The sequence below is a fragment of the Dendrobates tinctorius genome, unplaced genomic scaffold (assembly GCF_039654945.1).
Source record: "Dendrobates tinctorius isolate UK_male_01 unplaced genomic scaffold, ASM3965494v1 ptg000004l, whole genome shotgun sequence".
In the NCBI taxonomy this organism is placed as follows: Eukaryota; Metazoa; Chordata; class Amphibia; order Anura; family Dendrobatidae; genus Dendrobates; species Dendrobates tinctorius.
In genome coordinates, this window is record NW_027361672.1 from 41745696 (window position 1) to 41767658 (window position 21963).

General features: G+C 43.1%; 1 protein-coding gene across 1 annotated transcript in view; it reads left to right on the top strand.

Moving 5' to 3' along the window:
* The window catches only part of F13A1 (coagulation factor XIII A chain), a 309831-nt gene that overhangs the window by 240449 nt on the left and 47419 nt on the right, over positions 1 to 21963 (top strand). The window contains exon 12 of the mRNA XM_073567328.1: positions 11912 to 12199. Coding sequence (XP_073423429.1) covers positions 11912 to 12199 — 288 coding nt within the window. The remainder of the gene's footprint in view (positions 1 to 11911; positions 12200 to 21963) is intronic.

Genomic DNA, 21963 nt, shown 5'->3' on the forward strand with positions numbered 1-21963 from the left:
ACTAACCCCATAGTCACATTGTAAGAAAACACAGACACCCAGGAAAAAGTCCTTTAATTGAAAGAAAGACACAGACTCCTTTAATAATCTTAATTAAACCATACTTATGACCTTGCCTATTCACCCAATGCCCTCATTATCTGCAAAAGAGGTTAAAAAAAACAAACAACAAAATTCCTCACCTTTCCGCAGAGATGCTTTTAATCCATTAGTCCCACAATGGGTCTAGCTCTGCTACATCTAGAAGGCAGACTGCATGGTTGCATGATGCGACCATGCAGCTTGTCCACCAGCAGACACTGATAGTGTGACGCCGGCCTTCATCAGCCGCTCCTGCGCTGTAAATAAATAATTTAAAAAAAAACTTGCATGGGATCCCCTGTATTTTTGATAACCAGCCTGGCAAAACTCACAGCTGGGGGCTGCAACCCTCAGCTGTCAGCTTCAGCAAGGCTGGTTAACAAGAATAGAGGGGTCCCCGAACCATATTTTTTAATTAAATTAATAATTGTCAACCAGCAGACACTGATAGTGTGACGCCGACCTTCATCAGCCGCTCCTGCGCTGTAAATAAATAATTTAAAAAAAAAACTTGCATGGGATCCCCTGTATTTTTGATAACCAGCCTGGCAAAACTCACAGTTGGGGGCTGCAACCCTCAGCTGTCAGCTTCAGCAAGGCTGGTTAACAAGAATAGAGGGGTCCCCGAACCATATTTTTTAATTAAATTAATAATTGAAAAAATCACATGAGGTCCCCCCATTTTTGACAACCAGCCTTGCTGAAGCTGACAGCTGAGCACTGGTAAGGGGCCATGGATATTTGCCCCCCAGCCTGAAAATAGCAGCCCACAGCCGCACAGAAAAGACACATCTATTAGATGCGCTAATTCTGGCGCTTTGCCCGGATCTTTCCACTTGCCACTGCTACAAGGCAAGTGGGGTACATATTTTTGAGGTTGATGTCACCTTTGTATTGTCGGGGACTTCAAGCCCACGGGTTAGTAATAATAATAATAATAATAATAATAAATTTTATTTTTATAGCGCCGACATATTCCGCAGCACTTTACATTTCAGAGGGGATTTGTACAGACAATAGACATTACAGCATAACAATAATCACATACAGTAGATTATAACAAATAACAAGAGGAGTGAGGGCCCTGCTCGCAAGCTTACAGTCTATGAGGAAAGAGGTAGACACGAAAGGTGGGTGGTAACAGTTTCTCTGATTGTATGGACCAGCCATAATGTTAAGTGTGTAACAGTACAGACACAGAGGGCTAATGGATGCATAAAGCATGTGGGAACATGATGCTGGGAACCTGGTTATGGTAAAACTTTTGGCTCTGCCACACAGGGATAGGTTAGGTTAATGTGTTGAGGCGATAGGCCAGTCTGAATAAATGCGTTTTCAGGACACGCTTAAAATTGTGGGGATTGGGGACTAATCGTATTGACCTGGGAAGTGCATTCCAAAGAATTGGCGCGGCATGTGTAAAGTCTTGGAGACGGGAGTGGGAGGTTCTGACTATTGAGGATACTAACCTCAGGTCATCAGCAGAACGGAGGGCGCGGGTAGGGTGGTATACTGAAACAAGGGAGGAGATGTAGGGTGGTGCTGAGCCATGGAGGGCTTTGTGGGTGAGGGTAATAAGTTTATACTGAATTCTGGAGTGGATGGGTAGCCAGTGTAATGACTGGCACAAGGTAGAGGCATCGGTGTAACGATTGGTGAGGAATATGATCCTGGCTGCAGCATTCAAGACAGATTGGAGAGGGGAGAGTTTGGTAAGAGGGAGACCGATTAGAAGAGAGTTACAATAGTCGAGACGAGAATGAATAAGAGAAACAGTAAGAGTTTTTGCAGAGTCAAAAGTAAGAAAAGGTCGAATTCTAGAAATGTTTTTGAGGTGCAGATGACAAGAGCGAGCCAGTGATCGAATGTGGGGGGTAAAGGAAAGCTCGGAATCAAGTATGACCCCAAGACAGCGGGCATGTTGCTGGGGAGTAATAGTGGAACCACACACAGAAATAGCAATGTCGGGTATAGGTACATTAGTAGCGGGAGGAAACACCAGGAGTTCAGTCTTTGACAGGTTCAGTTTCAGATATAGTGAGGACATGATATTAGACACAGCGTTTAGACAATCGCCAGTGTTTTCTAGAAAGGCTGGCGTGATGTCAGGAGAAGAAGCGTATAATTGGGTGTCATCAGCATAGAGATGGTACTGGAAACCAAATCTACTGATTGTTTGACCAATAGGGGCAGTGTACAAGGAGAAGAGGAGGGGGCCTAGAACCGATCCTTGAGGAACCCCAACAGTAAGGGGAAGGTGAGAGGAGGAGGAACCGGCAAAAGAAACAGTAAAGGAGCGGTCGGAGAGATAGGAGGAGAACCAGGAGAGAACGGTGTCCTTGAGGCCAATGGAATGGTGCATAGTGAGGAGGAGCTGATGATCCACAGTGTCGAATGCTGCAGAGAGATCCAAGAGAATTAGCATGGAGTAATGACCATTTCATTTAGCTGTTAGCAGATCATTAGAGACTTTAATGAGGGCAGTTTCAGTGGAGTGTAAAGAGCGGAAACCGGATTGGAGAGGGTAGAGAACAGAGTTTTCTGAGAGATAGCGGATAAGACGGGAGTGGACCAGGCGTTCCAGGAGTTTAGAGATGAAGGGAAGATTAGAGACAGGTCTATAGTTAGCGGCACAGTTTTGGTCGAGGGATGGTTTTTTAAGTAGTGGATGTATGATGGCATGCTTAAATGAGGAGGGAAAAATACCAGAAGAGAGAGAGAGGTTAAATATTTTAGTTAGGTGAGGGGTGACAGCAGGGGAAAGGGACTGGAGGAGATGTGACGGAAATGGGTCACTGGTGCAAGTAGTTGGGCGAGAAGATGCAAGGAGCCTGCTTACTTCTTCTTCTGTGACTGGTTCAAAATCAGAGAGTGAGTTAGATGCAGTGGGGGAGGGAGGACAGTGCATGGTATGAGGGGATTTGGAGATAATTTCCTGTCGGATCTGGTCAATTTTTTCTTTGAAGTAATTGGCCAGATCGTCAGCTCGGAGCTCCGTGGTTGGGGCCTGTACTCTTGGCTTGAGTAGAGAATGAAAAGTGTCAAAGAGACGTTTCGGGTTATTGGACAGTGAGGTGATGAGGGTGTTGAAATAGGTTTGTTTGGAGAGGTGAAGGGCAGTGTTGTATGTTCTAAGCATAAACTTAAAATGGATGAAATCTTCGTGTAGATTGGATTTTCTCCACAGACGTTCGGCGCACCTGGAGCACCGCTGCAGGAAACGTGTTTGCACCGTGTGCCAGGGTTGTCGCCGTCTGTGTTGTGGTGTTCTATTTATAAGGGGTGCAAATTCATCCAGGGCACTTTGAAGTGTTTCATTGTAATGCTTCAATGCAGAATCAGGACATGAGAGGGAGGAGATAGGGGCCAATGAAGACTGCAAGTTCTTCAGAAGTTTCTGGGTGTTAATGGCCTGTATGTTTCTATAAGTCTGGACAGTGGGGGTGACCTGAGCAGCCTGGCAGTTCTTTATAGAGAATGAAAGAAGATTGTGGTCAGAGAGCGGGAGAGGGGAGTTTGCAAAATCATCCACTGCACAAAACCGAGAGAAGACCAAGTCGAGGGAGTTTCCGTCTTCATGCGTTGGAGAATTAGTAAGCTGCGAAAGGCCAAATGAGGAGGTTAGAGATAAAAGGTGAGTAGCAGATGGGGAGAGGGGAAGAGCAATGGGGATGTTGAAATCTCCCATGATGAGGGTAGGGATGTCACAGGAGAGAAAATGTGGAAGCCAAGTGGCAAAATGATCCAGGAACTGATGGGAGGGGCTGGGAGGACGATACACCACCGCCACTTGCATGGAGAAGGGGGTGTAGAGTCTGACGGCATGGACCTCAAAAGAAGGGAAGACAAGTGAGGGTACTTGAGGGATAACCTGAAAGGTACATTTTGGTGATAGGAGCAGACCAACGCCTCCACCAGCTCTATTGTCTGATCTTGGGGTATGAGAGAAGTGTAGCCCCCCGTATGAAAGAGCAGCAGCAGCGGTAGTATCTGACTGCTGGATCCAGGTTTCAGTAAGAGCCAGGAGGTTAAGAGAATTAGAAAGGAAGAAGTCATGGATGAAGGAAAGTTTGTTACACACTGAGCTAGAATTCCAAAGTGCACAATTAAGAGAGACAGATGGCATGCAGGGAATATTAATAAGATTAGAGGGGTTTCTGAGTGTAGCAGTGGGGGGGTTTGACTTTCTATAACATGGGGGACCAGGGTTGGGAGCAATGTCTCCTGCGACTAGGAGAAGGAGGATAGAAAGAGTGAGCAGATGGTTAAGTGATTTGTGAGAGCATCTCTGGTGTTGAATGGTGGGACTGCCTGGATCTGTGCAATTTAACAATGTGAAAAGAGCGTGAGTGCTATACATAGGAGAGGAAAGAAGCGAGGGGCCAATATGGATGGAGTGTGGAGAGTTAATGCCAGGGCGGTGGATGTGTGTGAATGCAGCGGCCAGGATATAAATTACACAAATGCATATGGTATATATTTGTTGTACTCCAAATGTACAGGGAGTAGATGTATATAAATGTCTTACCTGTCTCCTGCCCTGTCTAACTTCCATGTTATAACTGCCAGAAGTACTTTGATACATGTACTTCGATTAGTTAGTAATGGAGAGATGTCTATAAGACACCTTTCCATTACTAATTCTATAGTTAAATTGTAAATAAAGACACAGCCAGAATCAAGTCCTTTATTAGAAATAATACTAAGCACAGTTTTCCATTTTATTTAAAAATAAGAAACACAGTTATACTCACCTAACGCCTATTCCACTAAAGCTCTCATTCTCCTGTAAAAAAAACTAAAATAAAAAAACACAATATACCATACCTGTCTGTTATTCTGTCCCATGCTGAAATCGATGTCTGGGGGATTTTAATTTTTTTCAACCTGGACGGTGCCAAGATGTGACCATCCAGGCTGAGAACCACTGGTAGTTCTCTTCCCATTTTGCACTGTATTTAAGGGGTTGTAAGCTAGTAAGACACGTCTGCGGGATTAATAGTTTTCAGACTGGATGGTGCCAAGATGCGACTATCCAGGCTGAGAACCACTGGTGAATGAGCTGCTGCGAGCGCAGCCTCAGTGACTAGCTGTGACGTCATCGAGATTACCTCCGGTCACTGAGGCTGCATTCCCAGCAGGGCTGAACTGCCGTGACCTCAGCACCAGCAGATCACTGTGAGAAATTCTCACGGTTATCTGCTGTGAAGCCACTGAGCTTAAACTGCGATGAACTCAGTGACTTTTTCCCACGGTGCTAGCGGGGATCTCACCAAGGTCACAGCAGTTCAGCTCGGCTGGGAATGCAGCCTCAGTGACTGGACATAACCTCGATGACGTCATTGCCGGTCACTGAGGCTGCGCTCACAGCAGTTCATTCGCCAGTGGTTCTCAGCCTGGATAGTCGCATCTTGGCACCATCCAGGTTGAAAACTATTAATCCCCCAGACGTGTCTGACTAGCGTTTAACCCCTTAAATACAGTGCAAAATGGGAAAAGAAAGACTCCCAGCAGTAAGTTATATTTCTGTCAGGCTAATACATTTTGCATTGAGCAGCAAAACTCCTCCTTTGTTTTGATAAAATAATTAGTAGAGGACCCAGCAGTCTTATTTCATATTTATTATGTATCTAATGCCTTTAGCTGGAATGCCTTTTTCAAAACTATTCGACATCTGAACCTCCACAAATGTTTCTACTTTTTGGATCCCCTTATAACTACTCCATGTCTGCGGCTCTTCTGATTCTTGGTAAGCCTTACAGGAACCAGGCTACAAGGAACTATGTAATAGTAGTGGGGAGAAGGGAGAGGAAGGTTTGGAGATTTACCACGTTGTGAATCGCTGGATCAGTGCTTCAGCTTGAGTTCGTCCTGAGAGTGCCGTACCCGCTGGTGATCACAGACAAGTAGTGGAAGAAAAGGGAGTGTATTGGCACATCCATCCAGGATATAAATAAAATCTGACTTTATTGAAAAATAAACTGACTCATTTCTGGTGTATATGGAGCGACCCACAGGGCCTTAGGATACTCGTTACTGGGCCAGACAGTTCTTAAAGGGGATGTCATGGCAGCAGTGACCCGGTCCGTGGCCCTGGGCATCCAGTAAAGTTAAAGATGACGATGAAGGGGTAGTTTGTAAGAGATGTTTGTCGTGACGCCACATGTGGTTTCTGGTCAGGCGCTGCAGGGCAGATCCTCTGGGACCGATGGTAATGCAGCCAAGTTGTTATAGCTCTCCATAGGCAGAGCTTTTGTCCCAGGGCAGTTAAGGATGATATAAGTAAAGATGGTGGCTGTGGTGGTACGTGCAGTGCAAGGCAGGCGAGATGCGAATGACACAAAGGACACAGCGGTGTGCAGTTTCAGAGATTTACTCATGGTTCACTTGTGCACAGGTGCCCGCTTAGTGCCATGTTCTTCAGGAGAGGGGTCCAGCAAACTCCCAGGTATATCGGAAACATCTTTCCAGGACTCCCTTTGATGTTCGCCTTTCCTGGCTGTCTCACTGTGCTGACCTTTACCTCTCAAACTCAATGCCTTCACAAACAGTGTCCCCGAGCCAGCAGCCACAGACCCTGTCGGGCAACATTCTCGGTGTCCCCTTGCTCCTATCTGGCTGCCTTTTTTAGGGAATGAATGTGGTTGCGGCTGAGGCACTTACAGTTACTTCAGCTCTGGCTTGCTAAGCTCCTCCCCTTTTACCTACCATCTCCGCCCACCTCCCAACACCCTTTCCTACCCAGCCAGGGATGAGATCATCCTCCTGTAGGGTACATCTAGGGTGCCCTGCTGCTAGTGTGTGTTGTGTGTAGGTGTTGGGTAGTGCACCTGACTTTCCCCCAGAGGCCGTGGGGTACTCGGTGCCGGGCCCGTTGATTACAATGGGAGATGTCACAGTAGCAATGACCCGGTCCGTGGCCTCAGGCGGCCAATGTAAAAGGGGTAGAGTGATGGGGATAAAGTCATTGAGAGGATTCGTGATGCCACCTGTGGTTTCTGGTCAGTTTGACCAGCATTGCAGGGTTGCCTCTCTGGGACAGATGGTGTGGTGCAGCAACGATGTTGTAGCCCTCCAAAGGTAGGGCTGTAGTCCCAGGGCAGAGTAGATGAGGTTAGCAAATGAGGAGTTAGTGAGGAGAAGTAGATAGTGCAGTGTTAGGCACAGAGATGTAGCAGTGCTGAGTGGGTTGGCGCAGGAAGAAGGCAATGAGACAGATGAATGCAGTTCCAGTTCTTTTACTCACGTTCTTGGCACAGACAGGTGCCCGCTTCAATGCCGCGGTCTCCAGATCAGGGGCTCAGCCAACTCCCAGGCAGACGGAATTAACCTTTCCAGCTCTCCCTTTCGTGTGCTTGTTCTGAATGTCTCCTTTCTAGCGCTTATACTGAAGTACTTGTAGCTGTGTGTTAAACCCAAGTTCCTCCTCTCAGATGTTCTTTGGAACTCTACTCGCATGACAAGTGACTGTAGCCTGCTTCGGGGACTCCATCCGTCATGTCCAGGCTCACACATAGGTTGCCACCGTGTCTTCGAGTCTTTTGTGGGAATAGAGTGGTCAGAGCTCCTATTCCTCCAGTGTCTGCTGCTGGAACATTAGTTTCACAAACAGCCTCAGGGACGGACCCTGGCCAGGCATTTCAAACTTCAGGAAGGGTTCTGCTCTGACCCTAGTCCTTAGTTCTCTTCTCCTTACGTTCCGTACTAAACTATCTTCCTTCTGAAGAATCAGGCTTTCTATGGCTCTTTCCTGTGCCAGCAGCTCCAGGTCACTGAAGTCTTCTGCAGCACCTCCTTCACTCCATCCTTCTATGGGGATCTTCTCTCACAGACTGACTCTTTTCCTAATATTTTCCTGCTCTCATGTGCAGTCTAAGCTCCACCCTCCTCCCAGCACTCTTCATGTTCCAAGCAGGGAGCCATGAAGGTTGCTCTGCTACACTACTGTGTTTGTGTGGGATGCAGGTGTTGGAGGCTGGTCAGGTGTTCCCTCTTACCTGGAGAGTGGGATACTACACCTCCGGAGGAGGTGCAGTACCTCTGTGGCGACTGAACCCTCAGAGGCGCCACACACCCTCCTTACCTGAGGGTGGGATACCACACCTCTGGATGAGGTGCAGTACCTCTGTGGTGACTAGACCCTCAGGGGTGCCACATATACAACACCTTTATTCATGGGGTTCTCCTATGTTTGGGAGCCGCTGGTCAACTGCCTCATAGATAACAATCCATCTCTTTATATGACAAGATTTGTACTTTCACGAGGTGGAAGAATGTGACACATGGGTCAAATCAAATTAATTATCTGGTAATCATAATGACAGCTTGCATACCGAAAAAAATGAAACCATGTCTACAAGTTTCTTTAGCATAGTATGGTATAAAATTTCTTATCCAAACCTAAGTGAATGATAGACTTGGACGTATGCCAGATGCACAGAAACCAATGTTTAATAATTCAGTGGAAGACCACTACTGGTCCCTAAGGGCGGTGGGCTTCCTGCTCTGAGCCTCCAATATATTGTCTACACATAAATAATGTATAGTTTCCACAATCAGAGTAATATATTTCAAAGCGACCATTAACTGATAATCAATTTCATTAATTGTTCTAATATTTTAATGAATACATTAATTTCATGTACTATTTTAACCAAAGCCATTGTCAGGGCGCACAAAGCCACTTACTGCTGATAAAGCATTTCCTTTGTGTGGCTTTCTGTTGTCTGTGTACAGCGGCTTTTGTTATTCATCCGACCTTTTAGATGAAAAACTGCATCTCTCAAAAGCCCAAAATGGAACTCATGTGACAAAACACATGCACTTTTCTTACTAAAATGAATTCAGAAGAAACGCTGTCAGAATCATTGAGATGTGGCCAGCGTATGTGTGAAAGAACATGTTAATGAATGGTACAGTAAATATTTTAGCATTTATTGCAGTTTTGGACTGAAAGTAAAAAGGAAAGGAAACTGGAAAAAAGTCTAGTGAAAGAAAGCATGTCAGTGATCACCATTAAGGTTTTTCAATATTTAATGGGAGGGCTATTTGCCATGCAATCCCTGGGAGATTTGTAGTGTGAGTACTGTGCGGTTGCTTAGCTACTGAATCCCAGGAGGATGGATGTGAGGAAAGGTTGTAGAATGAAAACCAAGCAGTTAACAAGAGACTGGAGCAATGACATCCAACAGGAAAGCAGAAAGTGTCACACACAATCCCGAGCCCTAATAAACACTAAGTCATGTAGGGTGTATAATCGCCATTGTGTCTGCTTGGAGAAAGAAAGAAGCTACGCTACAGAAACAGGCATTCAACAAGATGGATTTCAGAAGAGAGGCCATCCACATTGACGTATATGTGCATCCTGCTGGAAGAGTATCATTATGGGTCATTTTGGAATACCCCAAAATATTTTAGTAATTTTTACTAACTGCTTTTTTAATCTGTTAAACAGAATATTTCACCAGGTTTTTGCCACTTAATCTGAGATGAGCATAATGTAGAGACAGAGACCCTGTTTGCAGTGATGTGTCACTTAATGGCCTGCTAGCTGGAGTTTTGATACAATTACTGTTTTATCAGCAGGAGATTATCATTAGAGGATTAGTAAACCTGCTTCTATTCAACTCTCCATAACCCCACCTCCCACCACTGATTGACAGCTTTTTGCCTATACACAGGGAAAACAGCTGCCAATCACTGTTGTGGGCTGACGTCAGCACTCAGTGCACCTAGGCAAGTGTTAGGGTCCTGATGAGGCTTGCCATCGGGAACACTGGCACGCTATGGAGGCCTGGTGCCTGGGCCAGTGTCAGTGCCCGCGAGTGGGCTCACCGCATGCTTGCTCAGGGCCCCCCCGCCCGCTTACTCAAGGCCCCAGCACTTGCGATACTTACCTCTCCCTGTTTAACCGCTTTGGCATTTTCTGCATCTCCTGACTGTGACATTTCAGGTCAGAGAGTGCGATGACGTAATTAGTGTTCAACCTCTGCCTGAACAGTCACAGTGCAGAGAGCCAGAAGACACCGACACTGAGGAAACCAAGAAAGAACATATTATTTATTGAGTATTATATGGGGCCCATCATACACTGGAGCATCATATATGGGACCCATTATATATGGAGCATCATATAAGGCCCATCATACACAGGAGCATCATATAGGGGGCCCATTATATATGGAGCATTTTATGGGGCCCATTATTCTGTATGGATCAATATGTGGGGCTCATTATACTGTGCGGAGCATTATATGGGGCTCATTATACTGTATGGAATATTATATGGGGTCCATTATACTGTTTGGAGCAATACATGGTGCCGTTATACTATATGGAGCAATATATGTGGCTCATTATACTGTATGGAGCAATATATGGGGCCAGTTATATTCTGTTTGGGCCAATATATGGGGCTCATTATTCTATATGGAGCAATATATGGGGCTCATTATGCTGTATGGAGCAATATATGGGGCTCATTATACCATATGGATTATTATATGGGGTCCATTATTCTGTATGGATCAATATATGGGACTCATTATTCTGTATGGAGCATTATAGCTCATTATACTGTTCGGAGCATTATATAAGGCTCATTATACTGTATGGAGCAATGCAATATATGGGGCTCATTATACTATATGGAGCAATATATGGGGCATTTTATACACTGTATGGAGCAATATATGGGGCTCATTATACTGTATGGAGCAATATATGGGGCTTATTATAGTGTATGGAGCATTATATGGGGTCTGTCTTGTATGGAGAAATATATGGGGCTCATTATAGTGTATGGAGCATTATATGGGGTCTATCTTGTGTGGAGCAAATTTGTGGGGCTCATTCTGTATGGAGCACTATTTGGTGTCCATAATACTGTATGGAGGACTATACTGTCCAGTTTCTGAGCTATTGATGTCACTCATGTAATGAAAGAAGTAAGTGAATCCTTTGTCATTGTACTATACCTATATTTCTCTGCCATATCTGTGCATCATGAATTGTGGTATGTATTAAAGGGGCCCACTGAGAATCTTTTGCCTGAGGTCCATGAAAACCTGGACCCAGCCCTGGGGGCGGGGTTATACAGACCTCAGCATTCAGAGAATTGCTAGATCTGTAGTAGAGAACATTGCGATTTAATAAACACTACAGCAAGCGGAGCAGTAAGTGATACATCGCTGGAATCAGGGTCTCTGCATCATGTTGCTCTCAGATGGGGTTGAAAAAACCTGGTGACATATTTCCTTTAACGACACATGAATAATACATTATTACAACAGCAATTGTCCATGCAGCAACATGGCAAGAGGCTGTATTCAGCTAATAGTCCTGGGAGGGTAATGGTAGTGAATTACAGGTACATTTCCCAGTCACTGTAAGATTGTATTGCTTACTGGTAACAGAAGCATTGGCTATTCAGGAAATACTGAATTTTCAAGATTTTTATCATAAGTCTGTTATTCAAAAGTTTTCTTTGTGGGAAAAAAATGTAATATTAAAGCATTAGTACTATAGAAAGTTGTACATATATGAGGTCTACTCAAATAATTTGCAAGCACAATAAGTAGATTTTGCCTTTGGCATAGACGACAAGGAACACACTTCAAACTGATTTCTTAATTTTGTTCTAGCAGCTGTCCCCTGAGATAATGCAGAACTTCTGTTAGTGTTTTTGATAAGTAGCCCAGAGTCCCCCTTTAGGTAAAATATTTTGCAAATGCACCAATTTGGCAGAGCTAAATTTGCATAACACAATGGAATGAGATTTTGCTGTATTTTTACTACCTTTAATTTTGATTGCCCTTTTCTACTTTAACAGGTACTGAAGAAGAGAGATTGGCACTTGAGGCCGCACTCATGTATGGTGTCAAAAAAGAATTTCAAGACAAGGAACAATTTCGCTCTGGCTTTGACACTACAATGGAATTTCAAGAGGATAATGCAATATTTGGCAGTGACTTCAAAGTCACTTTAACTTTCAAGAACCAAAGTTCTAATCTTTATACAGTGTCAGCCTTCCTAACAGGACATGTTGTGTTTTATACTGGAGTGCAGAAGGCAGAATTCAAGAACAAAACCCTCCAAGTGACTTTGGAGCCATTATCCAGTAAGCTATGTTACCTAAATATTATTTTAAAAATATCAAGTTTCATTATTCTCAAATACTAAGATATCCCCTATCCACTAGATAAGGTATATTTTACTTGTCACTGGGGATCTAACCACTTGGACACCCACAATCTCTAGATCTGGGATCTGAAAACAAGAAACTGGGTCCTGCAGAGCTAGGTCTGGAATGAAGCTGAGGTGCTCAACCTTTGCACCATTCATTGACTATGGGACTGACGCATAAAGTCGAGTATAACTACTTCCAGCAGTCTCATAGACAATGAATGGAGCAAAGGTCGAGCATGAGCACCTTCACCACATTCGAGATGAGGCTGTGAGCCTGGCATGGGCTGCAGATCCCTGTTGTGAAATAGTAGGGGGTCCAAGTGATTGGGCCCCCAGCTATCAGTAAGTTATTCCCTATCCTCAGGAATATTTTAGGTATATCATTTAATATGCATTGTACTTTTGAATCATTAAATATATCACTGGGAATTATTTCTTGAATTTTTTTTATTTGAAAGCCATTGCTGATTTTAATTTTGACAGTTGTAGAATCCATCAAGCTCTTTACTACAGGGAGATCACTTTGTTTTCTAGTGAATCATTCATTTACAACCTTGAAGCATCTAATGTCAAAGAATGACAGTTAGGATTAAAATAACATTATTACATATTAAAATGACCTCTAACATAAATTTAAAGGTTTTATTTTAGGACGATCCCATAATCAATTTTTATTGCATAGCAAGCAATACCTTTCTGCTAAACAGCATCTGACATTCTTCTGACATGGATAAAATAATGCTCACCCCTTGTGACCCTCAGTCTGTCATAGAAAATCCCTTTCCTGATTACCTGAGGGAGACGAGGTTACTGGCAAGTCTTGTTGGGTTTACAGCAAATCTTAGTATGTTTCAATCATGTAGCTTCAGTGAGTTACTATAAATATGGTAAAGTATCAGCGATATGCGGGGAAAGAGTGAGGGCTCAATGCAAATAAAACCAAAACCTAGGTAAAGTGAATACAAAAAATAGCAATAATGGAATAAAAAAAACATTAAATAATGGCTTCATTTTAAATTCTCACCTTGAAATACCCTATATTAGGGAAATCAGAGTTAATGATTGGGATCCTCAGTTCCGAACCCTTATCATTCGGCCGCTGCAGAGAACAAGTATAAAATATCTCTCGCTTTAATGTATAAAGCACATCTGTATATTGATTTTATTGATGGTTAGCCGTTGACTATGGCAATCTACAGTTGTGGCCAAAAGTATTGACACCCCTGCAATTCTGTCAGATAATACTCAGTTTCTTCCTGAAAATGATTGCAAACACAAATTCTTTGGTATTATTATCTTCATTTAATTTATCTTAAATGAAAAAACACAAAAAGAATTGTCCTAAAGCCAAATTGGATATAATTCCACACCAAACATAAAAAAGAGGGTGGACAAAAGTATTGGCACTGTTCGAAAAATCATGTGATGCTTCTCTAATTTGTGTAATTAACAGCACCTGTAACTTACCTGTGGCACCTAACAGGTGTTGGCAATAACTAAATCACACTTGCAGCCAGTTGACATGAATTAAAGTTGACTCAACCTCTGTCCTGTGTCCTTGTGTGTACCACATTGAGCATGGAGAAAAGAAAGACCAAAGAACTGTCTGAGGACTTGAGAAACCAAATTGTGAGGAAGCATGAGCAATCTCAAGGCTACAAGTCCATCTCCAAAGACCTGAATGTTCCTGTGTCTACAGTGCACAGTGTCATCAAGAAGTTTAAAGCCCATGGCACTGTGGCTAACCTCCCTAGATGTGGACGGAAAAGAAAAATTGACAAGAGATTTCAACGCAAGAGTGTGCGGATGTTGGATAAAGAACCTCGACTAACATCCAAACAAGTTCAAGCTTCCCTGCAGTCCGAGGGTACAACAGTGTCAACCCGTACTATCCATCGGCATCTGAATGAAAAGGGACTGTATAGTAGGAGACCCAGGAAGACCCAACTTCTTACCCCGAGACATAAAAAAGCCAGGCTGGAGTTTGCCAAAACTTACCTGAAAAAGCCTAAAACGTTTTGGAAGAATGTTCTCTGGTCAGATGAGACAAAAGTAGAGCTTTTTGGGCAAAGGCATCAACATAGAGTTTACAGGAGAAAAAAAGAGGCATTCAAAGAAAAGAACACGGTCCCTACAGTCAAACATGGCGGAGGTTCCCTGATGTTTTGGGGTTGCTATGCTGCCTCTGGCACTGGATTGCTTGACCATGTGCATGGCATTATGAAGTCTGAAGATTGCCAACAAATTTTGCAGCATAATGTAGGGCCCAGTGTGAGAAAACTGGGTCTCTCTCAGAGGTCATGGGTCTTCCAGCAGGGCAATGACCCAAAACACACTTCAAAAAGCACTAGAAAATGGCTTGAGAGAAAGCACTGGAGACTTCTAAGGTGGCCAGCAATGAGTCCAGACCTGAATCCCATAGAACACCTGTGGAGAGATCTAAAAATGGCAATTTGGAGAAGGCACCCTTCAAATATCAGGGACCTGGAGCAGTTTGCCAAAGAAGAGTGGTCTAAAATTAAAGCAGAGCATTGTAAGAAACTCATTGATGGTTACCGGAAGCGGTTGGTCGCAGTTATTTTGGCTAAAGGTTGTGCAACCAAGTATTAGGCTGAGGGTGCAAATACTTTTGTCTGGCCCATTTTTGGAGTTTTGTGTGAAATGATCAATGTTTTGCTTTTTGCTTCATTCTCTTTTGTGTTTTTTCATTTAAGACAAATTAAATGAAGATAATAATACCAAAGAATTTGTGTTTGCAATCATTTTCAGGAAGAAACTGAGTATTATCTGACAGAATTGCAGGGGTGTCAATACTTTTGGCCACAACTGTATGTGCGGTCTGCAGAAAAAATTCAAATCAGAGTTGATATGAAGCAAATTGGCACAACTGTTTCCTCTTAGCTCTTGTAGTCACAGTGGTCAGACTTCCTACATACGAGTATATTATGTTGACGCCCTGCTATAAATATATTATAAGGGATAATTGTGTTTAATAGTGAAAAGTACATAAAGTCCTGTTTCTTTAAGAATACATAGCTCTGCATACAGAGACTTCACTGCATACAGCTGATGTATATAATGCATGGTCCCCAGGGTCCTGGTTTGGGTATTCAACTGCAAGCACGTCTAAATTAGCAAGTGTCAGCATCTTCCATTCTAAGCAACGTTCTACATCTAATATCATTTATCATCCTCACGCTAACTGATTCGTCATTTGACTGCTGAGGAGCTCATCTGTCCTTATAGTGTTGTAGTGCTTCTACTCACTCAGCTGCGGTTGAGGTAGGCACAGGAAGCGGTTTAGTCAAAATGTCCAGGCTGGGTTATTAAACTTCATAAACTGCTCAGCGTGAGCAAAACAAAAAGGCAGCCTTTTCCGGCATAGAGTGAAAAAATAAACAAAAAGCAAATTGTGCGTACAGTAGTGCAGGTTTTTTCCCACTCAGGTTGGTGTCCTTTTAACAAACACACCTGAGGTCTCCACACCTTCAGTCACAGACACTGAATGAGACACCTAGTCTCCAGTTTATCTGCCATACCACGCCCCCGGGATGGGATATGTGAGCAGCAAGTCCTACACATCTTTTTAACAGCTCATAAACCCAACCCTAATACGCCTAATTAACTCTCAGTACTATACGTGCTGAAGCCTTCTTTACCGGGCTTACATCAATGAAGCTATCAGCCTTGATGATGCATATCTTCCCTCAATGACCTGTCCAGCGGCCATTTTACAACTACAACTTGCTTGAAAAATTGACCAAGCTAAAATTGTGACCTTGACAGTGCATGCAATTTATAGTCAATTCTCATTGGAAAATCACTCATTTTTAATATGAGTTTACAGTAATAAAGTCACGCATGCAGCCAATTTTTAATGGAGATCACTTCATTGGTAAATATGCAAAGCCTATATACCAAGCCAGCACCCACAAATTGTGATGCTAATCAAAAGAGAAGCATATCGGGGTGCAAAGGATATATAGAAAAGGTTCAGTGCAAGAATAATGAAAATGATATAAAGAGAAAAAGCACTAGTACAAGAACCAAAATACTAAAAATAGAAAACTTTATTGAGATAACAAAAACACAAGTGTAGAAACAAAGAGGTAATGACAGGGAAATGACAGTGGTAAGCCAAAATCTAAGAACCACGGTTTGCAGACAGGTAAGGGAAACTACAGGCAAAGTAAACAATTGTAAGCAAACAGGTCTGCTCAAAGGTGCAAATGCATTGTGCAACAAGGTAGTAAACATAGAGAGTGTATCAAAAGGTACACTTGGAGCACAGAGAAAAAACCCATAGAGGCTGACCTCCACAATAGGAAGGAATGTACAGAGCAAAAGACCACAAAGATAAGGTAACCCTGGAAGAAGGCCCTAAGCTGAAATGTGCATTGGGGTGGGTGGCACCACGGCCCTCCAAGTAATCCCTCAGGCATATATGTATCTTATCTTTACTGTCATTTGTTCTGTACATTCCTTCCTATTGTGGCGGACAGGCACTATGGGGGTTTTCTCTCTGCTCCAAGTATACTTTTACCTTTTGATACACTCTCTATGTTTACTACCTTGTTGCACAATGCATTTGCAACTTTGAGCAGACCTATTTGTTTACAATTGTTTACTTTGCCTGTAGTTTCCCTTACCGGTCTGTACAGTGGTTCCATCTTTTTGACTTGCCACTGTCATTTCCCTGTGATTACCCCTTTGTTTCTACACTTGGGTTTTTATTGTTATCTCAATAAAGTTTTCTATTTTTAGTACTTTGGTTCTTGTTAGTGCTTTTTTTCTTTTTGTGATTTTCATTGGTAAGTATGTATAATACAATATTTCACACACAAAAATATAAATCTTACACAGCTTCTGCTTAAAGGTAACCTGTCACCACGTTTGCCCCATATGAGATACAGCCAACACCTTTCAGTCCTCATATACAGCATACTAATATCTTGTGTATATTCCCTAGATCTGACCTGCAACAAAAGAAAAAACATCTTTTACTATAATCATCTATGGGTCTGTCTGCTATGATGGGTGTCACTTGTCCTGGTTCAGCGCCTCCCTTCTTTCAATGCCATCCTTCTTGTGTGCTTTTGTGTATTTGTGTAATGAGGGAAGAAACACGAAATACAAAACCCTTTGTCAAGGTGTGCAGAATGATTAAGTCGCTTGTTTTCATCAAAAAAGATATAACTGACTCTGAAAAGTACAGAAAAAATGTTACAAGTCTTACAGAGGCATGTAACACTCTTGAAATTGCTAAGATATTGGGGTGTGATCACAGAGCCATCAAAGTTTTGTTACAAATAGTCAACAAAAAAAGAAAGAAAAAAGTCGCACACTCACTGCCAAAGATCTGAGAGAAAACAAAGGTGAAGTGACCAGGAACACATTATCCTCCAGTGCTGTTTTATTCCACAACTTCAACCTCCCTGGAGTGCCCTGAAGTATGAGGTGTTCAATGATCAGAGACATAGCCAAGGTAAGGAAGGCTGAAACCCGACAATCACTGAACAAGACACAGAAGTAAAAACGTCAACACTGGGCCAAGAAATATCTGAAGACAGATTTTTCAAAGGTTTTGTAAACTGATGAGATGAGAGTAAAGCTTGATGGACCAGACGGATGAGCCCATTGCTGGATCAGTAACAGGTTCATACCACCACTTTGACTCAGACGCCAGCAAGGAGGAGGTGGGGTACTTCTGTTTTGCTGTTTGCTGGTGCCCCTGGATGGTTCCCCTTCCCCCTCCATGTAGGGACACTGGCACACTCACTGACCTGGCCAGTCAGCATGGTCTCCTGCATGCTCCCTATCTTCCTGGTGCTCTACAAGGGGCAGCGCATGCACATAGCCCTGGTGCGGCCAGTCCTGGACCCAAAATTCCTAGTCCTGCTGCAGCCAGTGTCTGAACCTCATCCCCCTGTCTGAGTGCAGCGAGTCCCTGAATCAGTATCCGAGACCTGTGTGTCTGAACGTGTGCCTATGAGTAGCCCGTATATCCAGACTGTTACAACCAGTCTCTGAATCAGCCTTGTCAGACTTCATGTCAGCAACCATTCTACAGAGCATCCAGAACTTAGCAGTTTGAACTGAGCCCTTACCCTATGTATGTCTACGTACCTGATCCCTGGAGTCTGCAGCTATACTATCGGGAACTGCCTAAAAGTTGTAACTGGTGGCAACCTGCAGTCTGACTACCATCAGGAGCTCAAGTGAACACTCGGTAGCAGCTTAGCTATGCCCTTCCTAGATAAGACCAGCCACATGGAACAGTGGGTCCGCAAAATCACGTGTGCCACCAGCATGCGTGACAACTTCTATGTGAAGTATTAGTAAAGATAAGTTTGTTGGACTTCTTCAGGTTGATAGACTTAAAATCAACTATTTTTTGAAAAGTGGTACAGGAAAAAGTCTGCATCTTTCAAGAAAACCATGATTTTTATGCAGGACAATGCTCCATCGCATACATCAAAAGTACTCCACTGCGTGTATGCCAGTAAAGCCTTAAAGATGAAAAATAATGACATGGCCTTCTCCCCCACATGACCTAAACCCTATTGAGAGAGAACTTGTGGCCCATCATTCAATAGGAGATTTACAGTGAAGAAAAACAGTCACCTCTGTGAACAGTGTCTGGAAGCTCTGGTTGGTGCTACCAAAAAAGTTGATTGTCAACAGATTAAGAGATTAACAGACTCCATGAATGGAAGGCTTATGGCTGTCTTTGAAAAGTACTGTAACTGATTTTTTGGGGGAAATGTTAAAAACCTTTTTTCTTTTACATTTTGAGTATTTTATTATTATTATTTATTTATATAGCGCCATAATTCCATGGTTCTGTACATGAGAAGGGGGGTTACATACAAAGTTATAGATAACGTTAACAGTAAACAAATTTACAATGACAGACTGGTACAGAGGGGAGGGGACCCTGTCCTTGCCGACTTACATTCTACGGGATAGTGTTGAAGAAACAGAAGGTCGGGGGTGCAGCAGCTCTGGTGGTGATGAGGCGGCAGCTCAGGCGGTGATGAGGCGGCAGAATGGTCATTGCATGCTGTAAGCTTTCCTGAAAAGATGGGTTTTCAGTTTCCGTTTGAAGGATCCGAGGGTTGTGGATAATCGGACGTATTGAGGCATGGCATTCCAGAGGATAGGGGATATTCGGGAGAAATCTTGGAGGCGGTTGTGTGAGGAATGAATGAGTGTGGAGGAGAGTAGGAGGTCTTGGGAGGATCAAAGATTACATGAGGGAAGATATTGGGAGACTAGTTCAGAGATATAGGGAAGGGGATAGGTTGTGGATGGCTTTGTAGGTCAGTGTTAGTAGTTTGAACTGGATGCATTGGTGAATTGGGAGCCAATGGAGGGATTTGTAGAGGGGGGAGACAGGGGAGTAGCGAGGAGAGAGGTGGATTAGTCGGGTAGCAGAATTGAGGACAGACTGAAGTGGTGCTAGAGAGCTAGCAGGGAGGCCACAGAGGAGAGTGTTGCAGTAGTCAAGGCGGGAGATGATGAGGGCATGTACAAGACTTTTAGTAGATTGAGGACTGAGGAAGGGACAGATTCTGGAAATATTTTTGAGTTGGAGGCGACAGGAGGTGGCAAGAGATTGGACGTGTGGTTTGAAGAACAGGGCAGTCGAGAGTTACTCCGAGGCAGCAGATTTCAGGTGCGGGAGAGAGCGTGATGCCGCTTACCATAATAGATAGATCGGGTAGGGAAGATACGTGAGATGGAGGAAAGATAATGAGTTCAGTTTTGTCTACGTTGAGTTTTAGGATACGAGAGGTGAAAAAGGAGGATATGGCTGATAGACACTTTCAACTGTTCTCACGTTAACAGTTGAAAATTAACAATTGAGATGGGAAAATATACATTTTTAATTTAGTTGCCAATAATTATGCACACATAAGAAAGACAAAAGCTAAGAAAGACCAAATCTCACTTTAACTGCCTTAAATATTCAAGTTTCAGGCTTATTAACCTTTTAGATTGACTGATGCACTGCAGTTTTTCCATAATTAAATTAATCATAAAAAAATACAAATTGCCAATTAATTGCTCACACAGTGTATTTTGTAATATATAGGAGATGTGAAAATTGTTGAGCATACTGGCTTAGAGAGACACACTCATTCTTTCTACTGCTCCTCCTTGCAGCTGCAACATCCCATTTTAAAAGTGCAACAAGGATCATAGGAACTTCACACTACCAACAGGCGTGCCAGAGGAGCACTACCTATCAAACATTTTAAAGGGAATCTGTCAGCAGGATTTTACCAAACTATTTATTCACATGTGTAGATATTTCAAAGACATGTCCAGAAATGTCTTTACATGGCCAGTCTGTTCCTCTGTTAGACCGGGATCACACATGAGAGAAACACGGCCGAGTCTCGCATGTTAGTACCCGGCACTGCCATCGTCACTGGATCGGAGCAATACATGGACCCGCACACTCCGCTCCCGAGTGCCGGCGACATTAACATGAGAGACTCAGCCGTGTTTCTTGCATGTGGGATCCCGGCCTTACTGAGAAATCAGTGTTTGAATTTATATCCAAAGGTATATTGTAGATCTAAAGCCTCTGGCAATCCAGCACCATTCCCTGCCTAGCACAGCCTAGTATACTTAAAGGGGCTTTGTCAGCAAAAAACGACTGTTCAAACCAAATATATCTTGGTGAGGCCAAATATTTATATACCCCTTCCCACTTGGTTGGTTTCCATCTATCTCCTCACTTCTCTTGATATATGAAGCGAGAGCTGTCAATCAAATAAGGAAGGAGGGTGGAGATAGAGGGACAACAAACAGGTGGGAAGGTCTATATATATATACAGTATATATATATTGGCTCCACCGTGAAGCACCGTGCAGTGAGACTTAGTTTGAACAGTCATTCTCTGCTGGCAGGTTCCTTTAGACAGGGCCTGTTTTAGACAAAGTGGGGCCCTGTGCAAAAGTTTATAGTGGAGCTCCAAGTTTTAACATATTGCACCATCACACAGAAACATTTTGGTTATATGCACTGAGTTCAGGCCATTAAACGAGCGTGATCAACAATATTGAAGTTGTTTGACTCTTGTTTCCAGGCCTACTTACAATACCTGACGAAGAATGATGGGCACTGAATGATCACAAGTAGATCAATCTGTCCCCATACAGTATCATGTTATCAGCAGTATACCGTATATGCAGTTTTCACAGGGCGATGTGCTGCTGAGAACAATGATTTTTGTTCCTGCATATACAATCCAATCACTCGATGAATAGGCAGCATTTTGCTTGTTTAGTATAATACACCCAATAGTCCTCCATATTGTATAACGCACACCCCATAGTCCTCCATATAGTATAGTATGCTCATATCCCTCCATATACTTGAATACTTTAATACACTCCCCATATTCCTCCATATAATACATTACACTCCCCATTGTCCTCCATATAATACATTAAACTCCCCATAGTCCAATACACTCCCCATGGTCCTCCATATAGTATAGTATGCTCCCTATATCCTCTCTATAGTATAATTCACTCCCCATAGTCCCCAATATAGTATAATGCATAGTATAATGCATCCCATAGTCTTCCATATTGTATAATGCACCCCCATAGTCCTCCATATAGTACAATATGTTCCTCATATTATAATGCACACAATAGTTCTTCATATAGTATAAT